The following is an 11,346-nucleotide window of genomic DNA, read 5'->3' as shown; positions in this document are numbered from 1 at the left end:
TTTTGTTTAACGTTTCACAATAAACAGTAATTTGAGAAAGGTTGTTCAAAATTAATTTATACAAACTAGAATTTTAAGCTTCTTTCTGACTAAAAAATTGTTTTAAGTGTGGGACGATAAACTCTTAGAAGTTTAAATATTTAAAGAACAGCTTAGAAAAATTATCAAAATAAGAGTTAGATTTATTATTACTTTTATTACTTTTTATTAGTAAATCAGCTACGTCGGGCCCATGTTGGAATTTAGATGAAAAACTTATTTTAAATAAAATTTATACTATAAGCGTAATAACTTAAATATGTTTTTAGATACTTTTTTTCAATAGTTAGCTTAATGCTAAAAAAATATCTTGAAAATTACTTGAGTTTCATGTTATTTATTTCTAATCACTTATTAAGATAATTATTGTAAGAATGTGTGTGAGTATTGCTAATTACTACTTACTACTACATTTACTAGGTATTTAAAAAAAATTATTTAAAAAAATTTAAAGTTTTTGTTTATTTATTTAAAAACTTATTACATTAAAGATTTAAATTTATTAAAAAAAATATGCGAAAGTGTTTGACAATTTCTTTTTTAATTTACTACTTTTATTTATAATTTTTTTAAACGAAAATTGATCAAAATTTTCTTAAGGGTTTTGTAAAAAACTTAATATTCTTTTTTTTGTTATATCAAAGCAGTGAGGTCCAAATAAGTACTTCGGTATGCAGCAATAATCGAAATATCTACTCTCTAGCGCGACTGTGGTCAAAATTTTAAGTTGTTATAACAACAACCTTAGCATGGCTGGCTGTTGCTTTAATACTATATGAATTTGAAAAGCTATTTGATTAAGTATTATAATTTGTTTTAAGCTATCTAAATGATATGATTTGTTTGATAGATAAAAAAAATCTAATATTCATATAAACTTTACACTAAGCACGTAATAATTAAATATTCGTAAATATTTAATTTCCAGTTGATATAATTTAACTTATAGTTTTTAATATCTAAACTTTAAAAAAAAAAAGTTTTAAAGATTTTAGCACTTTTAAAGTTTTATACCATTCTTTTTTCTTTCGAAAAAGCAAGCTTTAAGCAAATTTAATCAAATACCTCACCACTCTCAGATAGAATGCTTGTTTGTTTGTAAAAACTTGTGATGGCCGACACATGCTTGAGACCGCATCCGGGAATGCGGAGGATGCTCACTTCCGACGACGTCGGGTCGTTCATGAGGTACTCCGAAGTTCAGAGGGCCATGAGGCACCTGAAGTTTCCGACGGTGCGCGGATCCAACTACGACTTTCCCAGCTTTCAGGTCGAATTTTCATAATTAGTAGCTTTTCAGTTGTGTTGTTGATTTTTTTTTAAAGTTGCAAGGTAAATTATTTTTTAATGAGTTAATAGTTGGTTTGTTGATTTTTTATATTTGAAACTTTTAAAAAACTATATTTAGTTGTCAAAAAAAAAGTTTTATTGTATAAAATACATTCAACGTTTAATATGTTTCAAATTTTGTTTTACTCTTTGTTTTAAATGCAATTTTCTTACTTTGCTTTCAAAAACTAACCACGTCACAACAACTCACTTGTGATCAGGCGAGGAACAGGAACAGCTCGGCGTTCGTCAAGTTCAACAGGAACTCCACAGCGCCGCACAGCGGTTACTCGCTGGCTCCACACAGAGACAACCACCCAGTGGTCGACCCCACATCAGGGTTGGTCAGCGCGGGAAAAGACGCGGATGACGGGGAGACGACCGCAGGAAGGTATTTTATTAAAACTAATATAAAAATTATGTTTCAAAGAAAACTCAAACGTGTTTAAAATTAGTTTTATCAAGTGACTAATTTTAATGCACTCTTTAGTTTTATAAGTTTCTCATAAAAGGTCTTTTTTAAATGTTATTATTTTTATTAACCGTTTTGTACTTTATTTGATAAAATTTGTTACTATCAGCATTGTGAAACTGGTTGCACAAAGCGTCAGCAGTAAAGACGTGGAAACAGACTCAAGACCCCAGACTCCCACTGATCCCGATTCTCCCTGGAACAAGGAAGTTAATGAGGGTGGTGTTGAAAGCAGGTGGAACTCAAGAAAGGTTTTATTAAGTTGAAATTTTCAAAGCCACTTTAAATAAGCTAATAAAGCTACAAGCCTAATTAGTTTCCAATTTTAAATATAAATACAGCCATATGTAGTGATTTTAGAAGTTTATTTTGACTGAATAGCACTGGTAGTATAACTGATGCTAAAATTTAGCTTTGAAATAAACTTAAAATCCCTAAATCATTTATCAACTTCAAGTATAAATAATTTATATCAAAAACCTTATTACTTTACATAAATTTTATTTATAGATTAATGGGGCTATTGATCAATCAAACCCAATTTAAATTTATCTCTAATAAAAATTATGCATTGATAATTCAGTTAAGACAAAACTCTTTTTAGGATTTACGCAAAAACAAAATTTATTTTTGAACAGTTTTAGCAAACATCAAACTTAAAACTTTATATATTAACCTGCATTTCAATTCAAAATGAGGTAGCTTATGCTTCTAAACTACAACATACAAAGTATAAAAAATTGATTCATTTAAAATAAAGTTATTTGATCTTACAAGTTGTTATTACTTAACACAGAACTAAATTGAATAAGTGTAAATTTTATTTAAAGGGCCGAACTCTCGTAATAATTTAAAAAGCACTAGTTATTCATGATTAAAAAGTTTTTTAACTTGTTTTTGTGTGAAAAGTAAACTTATGTTAAAAAATTATACTTAAAAGGTTTTTACTTCTTCTTAAACAAGGCAAATTCTACAAAATAAACTTAAAATTAAACTGTAACTTTTAATAAATTAAACCTATAAGTAGTTTAAAACTAACAAGTTTTAATTGAAATTATTTACCAATTTTACTACTATCAGAGATAGTTTTGTAACTACTTAAACCACTGAAAACTGTTGTTTTTAATATTGATGTTTTCTAAAAAAAGTAAGTTGACTTATTTGTTTAAATTATTTTTAAGAAATCAGAGATAGCAATAAGAGCGAGTTTCGGCGGATGGACAAGCGAACAAAAAGTTAAAGCTGAATGCAAGGAAGAAGACAGTTTGAAAACAGGCGATTTCAATTTCAATTCAAAAGATCAAAACGACACAATAGCTAAAAACTACATGTATCGCAGTACAACACAAAAGTAATTTTTTATAGCATATATGTAAATGCTAATACAAAAGCACTAAAGTTTTAAGACTAACTTATAGGCTGTAAGTTCTCAAGTAGTTTTTTGCATTTTGTATGTAAGAAAGATAAAAATTTTGTTTAACTAAATGTGAAAGTTCTGCCATTTACTTTTACGTTTAATTCAAATAAAAAAGTTACATTCTCAAAACAAATAATAACTTACTATACAATATTACACTGTGTTTGCTTACAATTTTACATAAACTTTAAGTAAAATTTAGAAACTACGAAGCAGTAGACTGGGATGCGAAACTTGCAAGAAAAATCCGCCCTTGCACCACGACAAAGGAAAAAAGAGCGGACAGAATTACGATGCAACTCAATGTATTTCCAAAAAGATACGAAGCAAGCCCTGATATATACCAGGTTTTTAAAATAATATAAAAAATTAGTAAAAAATTCTACAGAAAAAAGTATAGCAAACTTGTTAGTAAAGACTTGAGTTTATGATAACTTTTCAAGCTTTTCATTTTCAATAAATCACTTTTTTTTTTGCCAATTTAAAGCTCATATACTAAAATTTGCTAAGGTTCAAATATTAATTTGTTAATGACTGGGTTCTGTAATTAATACTCAGATTTTTAAAATTAACATACGATTTTTAATAAAATCTTGAAAAGTAAATATAACTATAAAGGTATACATAAAATTAAAAGGAAACAGTTAAATGCATAAAGTTATAACACATCAAAGTATTTTAAAATCCAAAAAGTAAATAAATGAAAGCTAAAAAATATTTTTCATGTACTTTCTCTAGTACGCAAAACGAATTAAACTTGCTATTTTGTAGGCCTGTATACTAGCTCTTTAAATTTGATTTAAAATTGTTTAGTCGTTATAAGCAGAGTAATAGTAAAAAACTTTTAGTAAAACTTTATAAGTAACTGACAATATAAATACTAACTTATTGTTTTACTGTTGCACAACTTAAATACTCAAATTAAAACCTTCCTAATGAAAGTACATTTAATATACAAAAAGAACACTAATCCAAAACTTTCAGAAAATTGGATCTTCATGGGACAAAGTACAAACCAGAAGATCAATTGATAATACCAAACCTGATTTGTTAGTTTTTCAATTTCATTTTACTTTAAAACATATCATTTAGATTTATAAATAATTCGCAAATCGGTCCAGGACACAAGTCAATTGTTTAACTAGTGATTTTTTCTCCCTGCATCAGTAACTGCATTAGTTTAACTTTAAAACATAGTTAGTTAATCTAAACACTGTTGATTCTTTAGAAGTAAATAAAATTAAAGTTTATTTCATAAAGTTTATAAAGTATGATGTCTTTAGTGAAATTTTGGTCAAAATCAGTTCTAATTATTGTAAGCTAGTTAATTTGAAAATATATTATCATACGTAAACATAAAACAATCAATATTTTTTTTTAACCAATTTGAAACATTAATCGTAAATTAAATTTAATATACTATCTCGAACATACCTTTTTAATTTAACTAGAATTTATAAAATAAATTGTTTTTAATTTCAGCAAGAGTCACTTTAGCAGAATAAAACAAATACCAGGCTACCAGTAAGTTATTTTGTTTAACTGGTTTTTTTTAGTTAGAATTAAAATTTTTAATTCATGTTTCTCTGAAGTAATGTTAAAAGTTGATAACATTTCAAAAGTAAGAAAAAGTTATGTTTTAGTTATATTTCTTAAATAACTAAGTTTAAACGTTTTTCTAAATAAAAAAATATCAAAAATACATCCTACTTCTATTAATGTAAAATGTTTGCATTTTTATTATCATCTGAAAGTTTCAAAAGCCAAACACTTAGCTTAATATACAACTATACTTTTTAAGACAAAATAAGTAATACAAAACCTTGAAAACACATTTAACACCAACGCAGGGGTTGCGCAGGAGCGTACAACATTGAGGAAAAAGACGAATGCAACGTGAAGATAAGACCGTTCACGACCATGAGGAGCGTTAAGCCAAAACCTCCAGTTAATGCGGGGTTGGTTTGAACAATTTAGGCTTGATAGTAATTTAAATCGACAGTTGTAAATCGAGTAACAGCAATATTTTAACAATAAAAATCGTTTAACTGATTGTTTTATTACTAAAGATTTAAATATTTAAATGATAAAAGATTAAATCTAATAGCTCGTAAGAAGTTTTATAAGCATGTGGTGTACGACTAGATAACCGAAAGGTTCCTTTGTACACCAGGTCGTTAGAGCAAACTTTTTGAGCGCTTTTTTTATCGTTCGATAAACAATATTAATCATAATAATAATGTTAATTAAAAACTCGAACCAACTTGTTATTTATATATAGGAGAGTGGACTTGCCTGGGTATACCGGACGACACCATTGGCTGTCCGCAATTGCTCCCAACCAATCAAATCATTCGAGATCTGTGTCTGCGACTACTTACAGGTTAGTTGTTTGTTTCACAGCATGACTAGGTCTATATGATTGTTTGAAAACTTTTATACTAAAGTAACTGTAAAACATGCGACACTGAAATTTTGTTTGAATAGGAGTAAGTCATTTAATTTGAAATATTGTTTTACCAGGGAAATCACAAGGCGTCCCCAGTACTCGATTTGGTCGAGGCAGGGCCCATTCTCGAAAATGGTCACCACAGTGCCCCCGAACAACCCGTTCAATAGAATCGACCCTGACGACAAACTGGTCGAATGAAACACTCATTAACAAATCAAAAAGCAGACAGTTCTGGGAGTTTATTTTTGAATATTGTATATTAAATGTATGGTAAACAGTGTATGTAAAACATGATTCTTATACATGTTATTTGTTTATCAATTTAAGCGTCTTAACATGCTTTTGTAGTTTTTTGTTTTTTTTTCTTTTAATATTAATTTCTTTCCTTAAATTATTTTTCGACAGAAAGCTGTTTTGTAAGTTATAGTTTAAACGGGTGGGTGTCACTTTTGCACGAGCGTCACTTTTGCACGAGCGTCACTTTTGCACGAAGGGACACTTTTGCACGACTGTCACTTTTGCACGAAGGGTCACTTTTGCACGAGGGGACACTTTTGCACGGCGACTCTTTTGCACGAGCGTCACTTTAGCACGAGGGGACACTTTTGCACGGCGTCACTTTTGCACGCAGAGTCACTTTTGCACGAGGGGACACTTTTGCACGGCGTCACTTTTGCACGAGCGTCACTTTATCACGAGGGGACACTTTTGCACGTAGGGTCACTTTTGCACGGCGACTCTTTTGCACGGAGGGTCACTTTTGCACGAAGGGACACTTTTGCACGGCGTCACTTTTGCACGCAGGGTCATTTTTTCACGGCGTTATTTTGCACGAGGAGACACTTCTGCACGGCAACATTTGTTACGGCAGCATTGTTGCACAACGGTTTTTTTGCACAATGTCACATTTTTACGATGAAGATTTTGCTCAGCGAAATTTTGGCACAATGATTTTTTCGCACGGAACATCAATTTTTCATTTTGGTAAAAAGTTCTTTAGCTAGTACCAAATTTTTAACATACCTATATTAAAGGCAAAAAATGAAAGATTTAAAATCTTAAACAGTAAAAGTTAATGTTAGAAACAAACTAAGGAAAAATAAATTATAATTGTTTATAAAAAATTCATACCAGGGACAAATAAAAATAATTAATTTAGAAACTAGGATAAAAAATACTTTTAGTGTAAGTAAGTTGTTCTAGTTTATTTTGAACTTTAATATATTAGTCAACAACTATGTCATATTATATATTTTACTACACAGTTACAAGTTATTGTCCATATGATGGACCTAGGCATCAAAACCTAGACCACTTAAACTGAAAGAAACATAATAAAAAAATAAAATTAATACAAGAAGTTTATTTATTAAAACAAAGATTAAAACATAGTTTGATATAAAACTTATAGGTTAACATAAAAAGCAAAATGTTAAGCACAAACTTATACTTATTTACGCTTTGATGTAGAACGATGAACGTCAAATATTTAAACGCATTTATTAACAACAAAAATAAAAACCTAACGCTCCAAGGACATTAAAAATAGACTGGCTAGATGAGTAATCATTAAATACATTGAAAAAGGACTCATTATTAATAGAATAAAGGTGCTGCTAATATAATAAACTGAATTATAAACTAAGCTTAATCTTAAAGTTAAATCAACGGTTGATAAAAATTACTTATTAATTTTGCTAACACAAATATAACTTTGATAAAAAGATTTTAACTTCAATCAAAGTTCTTTAAAATTTTTGCAAGAAACTAATTCATTTGTAAGTTTGTTCCATATTTCAACTGACCGATAAAAAAAAAAATTCTGCCAAGCCTCATTATTTAAATGTTGCAGCAGTTGAAGACTAATATGGTATATATTCTTTTAACATAAGTTCAAACTTCCAAATGTTACTTTCTCTTTGGCTTATCATGATCATGCAAAGTTATAATGCTGAAACAATCCAAGTTCAAATCATTTTATTGCTCTTTATATTCTCACGCTAAATTAAAAAATAGACTGAAAAATAAACGTCAAGTAAAATCTGAAATACCTTTACAATTCAAAAATTAACTAAATCTTTTGTTTTATTTTAACAATCGTTTAAAATTGAAATAAATTTTAACCATTTGTTTAACAACTATATATTGATAATTTTAACAGCAAGAGAATATAGATAAAAAATAATACTCAAGATTCGTGTTTCAAAGTCTTACTAAATTAAGGTTATCTTTCTCTTTAAAATTTAACGAGATTCAGATAATTTTTATTTAAATTATTCAAAATTGTTTGTTATTCATCTAGTTTATTTTGATTAAGATTATAAATATGAATAAATGAATTGTGTTACGTAATTATATTGTTCTCCGTAAAACTTAAAATAAAAACTTTTATTTAAGAAATTTATTTAAGCACTGACGAGGTATTAGACCGAAACTTAGTTTTTAAAATAAATTTTTGCAAAAATAATTTCATAAAAACTTTACATTAAAATTTCATTAAAAAACTACAACATTTTATTGATTCAAAACAACTTGCGTTTAAAAGCGAATATTATTTAAATTGACAAAAAAAAATCTATTTATATTTTTATTTAAGAAAATAAAAGTTTGAAGCGTGGAAAAGTGAAGTTCCGTTCAAAATTGACTGATTATTTAAAATTTTGCAGTTCATAAGTATACCCGTGAAATTATAACGCCGCGCGAAAGTGACGCTTTGCAAAAATGTCGTCATGCAAATGTAACGTCATGCAAAAGTTTTGACGTGTAGAAATGTTGCCATGCAAAAGTGACGACCGTGCAAAAGTGACGCCGTGCAAAAGTGTCCTTCGCGCAAAAGTGACCCTCCGTGCAAAAGAGTCGCCGTGCAAAAGTTTCATCTCATGCAAAAGTGACCCTGCGTGCAAAAGTGACGCCGTGCAAAAGTGTCACCTCGTGCTAAAGTGACGCTCGTGCAAAAGAGTCGCCGTGCAAAAGTGTCCCCTCGTGCAAAAGTGACGCTCGTGCAAAAGTGACACCGTGCAAAAGTGTCCCCTCGTGCTAAAGTGTCACTCGTGCAAAAGAGTCGCCGTGCAAAAGTGTCCCCTCGTGCAAAAGTGACCCTTCGTGCAAAAGTGACGCTCGTGCAAAAGTGTCCCCTCGTGCAAAAGTGTCTTCGTGCAAAAGTGACGCTCGTGCAAAAGTGACCCGTTCCCAGTTTAAACATTTCAACTAAAGTTTAGATCAATGTAGTAGATAGTATTAATTTTTTAATTTTTACAATTTAATGTAATTTGCCTCTTTTCAAATTATACTAACTTGTATTTATTATATAAGCAAAACTGAAATTCCTTCGAACAAAAAGCCATTGTCAAACTATTTTTCAAGTTACTGTCAAAATGTTTTTTTAGCACTGTCATTTTTTCATTACACATTAGCATTGATTGACAACTTTTCATATTTATTTGAGCTTGTAAAGCTTTGAAATTATTTTATTTTTACTCACTGTCAGTTTGAATGTTTTTAATCTTTAATTGAAATAGATTTTTATTTAAACTTTATTTTTGATATTTTTCAATACTTTTTTTGTGATAACATTTTTTAGACAAAAGTTTAAAACAAGCTTTTTAAGTTATTTTAGTTTAATTTTGTTTTCAAACAATTAAAAGTATAAACATACATATTTACTCAACAGTTCTTTTACCTTTTTTAGTAGCTGATTTTTTTTCCATTTAAAATTAGTCGCAATGTAACAAAAAAAAATTATTAAAAAAAATCAAACTTAAGACTTGCATATTTCAACAGTCTAAACATCTTTGACATACAATGAATGTAATTAATAATAAAAAAGACTTAGTCTGTTGACTCAACAGTAACAGGTTGTTGTATAAAAAAAAAAAAAACTTTTTTTCAAATGTTCAATTAACTTTTGCTTGCTAATAATTTTATAATACGAACTAATTTGAAACTAAGACATATTTTATATTTGACAAAAAACTTTACAGTTTTATAATGTTGCCGACGTTGCACAGTTTTCAACTTTTTCGCAGATATAAATGTCTACGTGGTACAAGAAATTTTCAAGATGAACTATATTACGTTTTAATTTAGTTCCAATTAGTTAAGAAAGACATGAACAAAATTAGTATGTATGTTAAGTGAATAGTACACGGCACGCTAAACATTTAATATTTAAATGAATAATTATTTTTAAAAAGTCAACTGTATATTTTTCAATATTTTACTTACTACTTATTCATGTTTTTGTCAAAAATGAAAATTTGCATTCCATCGTTATTAATATTCAATAAAACTCGTATGTCTGCCTTCTTTTTAACATATTTAAAAAGTTAAACCTAACTCAAACAATTTATTTCTGAATTGTGGCTTTTAAATCATTATTTAAACAAGTTTTAAAATGCAATGAGTAGTTATCTTTTACTTAATCATAAACACAATATAAAAAATGTGAACACTCAATGCATAAACTTTATTGAAATTTAACAAACGAGTAAAACAGCGTTCAGACACATTGGAATATTAACTTATATTGCCTAATGAAATCTAAAACTTTCATATAATTTTATTAAATTTTATAATTATAACTGTTTAATTAAGATTTTAATTTCATTGTAAAACAGTCTTCAGACACACTGGAATATTAACTTATATTGCCTAATGAAATCTAAAAAATATATTCTTTTGTACAAAAACATTTTTGTGTTAAAAAATAAATTTTGAGATCAAAAAGGACATTACAGTGGCAAAGAAGCTCGGCACAATTGAGCCAGCCGAGTTACCGCCGTCAGCTGAAAATTTGTCCGCTTGAGGCGGCAGAGTTTCGCATCCGGTCGTCACAAAAGAAATGTCGTCAATAGCAACGTCGCTCGAGCCTGAAACTCCCATTTCAGCTTCGATTATGACCTAAAGGTTAACCATTTTAATAAAGTAAATTGTATAAAATGTTTACCATGTAAAGTTTACTAACTCTGTGATACTGTTCACTAGATATTTGTACTCTGCCTTCGTTCCAATTGCTGCCTTGATTTCCGCTGATGGACCAAACTTTCTTGTATTCTCCGTTTGGATTGGTCAATGACTCCTATAAAGTTTAAAGCATTTAACTTTAAAGTGCTACGCGTATTTAATCTACACAACATACGATAGCAAGATTCTACATAAACATATAAAGTAATTAGCTTTATTAGAGAACTTTCATATAGTTAAGAGATTTCTTAAATTCTTATGAAAAAGAACTTACATTCCAACTTTCTTCAACACACAGACTCAACAGTTTAGCTCATGATAAAAATCAATCGACCATAAAAGTGTTTAACACAAAAACCGACCTGATGGGTCCAAACATTCAGGGTTCCTTGCCCGTCCCCGTGCATGTGGTACCAGAACTTGACGCAGTGCCCGTCGAACGGCTTGTACATGAACTCGGAACCCAACGCCGCCTTGTCACCTTTCTGCGCGTACGAAGACGACACGTACATGTATCCTCCTGCAGGTTTAAAATTAATTTTTGAAGATAAAATTCATGCAGTGCGTTCGGACGAAGAAGGTCAAACGAGCAGAACAATTAAATAACACCTTAGCAGTTGTAGAAAAACATTTTTAAATAACTTAAAAACCTACCAATACTAAACATCTAACTCG

At 29.3% G+C, this 11,346-nt stretch overlaps 1 protein-coding gene across 1 annotated transcript; it reads left to right on the top strand.

The window, feature by feature from the left end:
* Positions 1-1,131: 1,131 nt before the first annotated feature.
* On the top strand, positions 1,132-6,213 carry LOC145842466 (protein SPMIP7-like). The gene is made up of 10 exons (XM_082949920.1): positions 1,132-1,309; positions 1,590-1,759; positions 1,950-2,091; positions 3,022-3,191; positions 3,460-3,604; positions 4,242-4,306; positions 4,740-4,781; positions 5,108-5,215; positions 5,539-5,640; positions 5,781-6,213. Exons 1-10 carry the CDS (start codon positions 1,151-1,153, stop codon positions 5,905-5,907), a joined length of 1,230 nt encoding a protein of 409 aa, XP_082806046.1. The 5' UTR covers positions 1,132-1,150; the 3' UTR covers positions 5,908-6,213.
* Positions 6,214-11,346: the final 5,133 nt, after the last annotated feature.

The sequence above is a fragment of the Thalia democratica genome, chromosome 8 (assembly GCF_965202585.1).
Source record: "Thalia democratica chromosome 8, ktThaDemo2.hap1.1, whole genome shotgun sequence".
NCBI classification, from domain to species: domain Eukaryota; kingdom Metazoa; phylum Chordata; class Thaliacea; order Salpida; family Salpidae; genus Thalia; species Thalia democratica.
The sequence above is the reverse complement of the archived record's forward strand: the minus strand, read 5'-3'. Positions and strand labels throughout refer to the sequence as shown.

Excerpts from the sequence above, each read along its gene's own strand:
- LOC145842466 (XM_082949920.1), top strand. The coding sequence starts at position 1,151 with ATGGCCGACACATGCTTGAGACCGCATCCGGGAATGCGGAGGATGCTC. Across the intron at positions 1,760-1,949 it reads GGGGAGACGACCGCAGGAAG|CATTGTGAAACTGGTTGCAC; the intron begins GTATTTTATTAA and ends TGTTACTATCAG. Across the intron at positions 3,192-3,459 it reads TATCGCAGTACAACACAAAA|AAACTACGAAGCAGTAGACT; the intron begins GTAATTTTTTAT and ends AGTAAAATTTAG.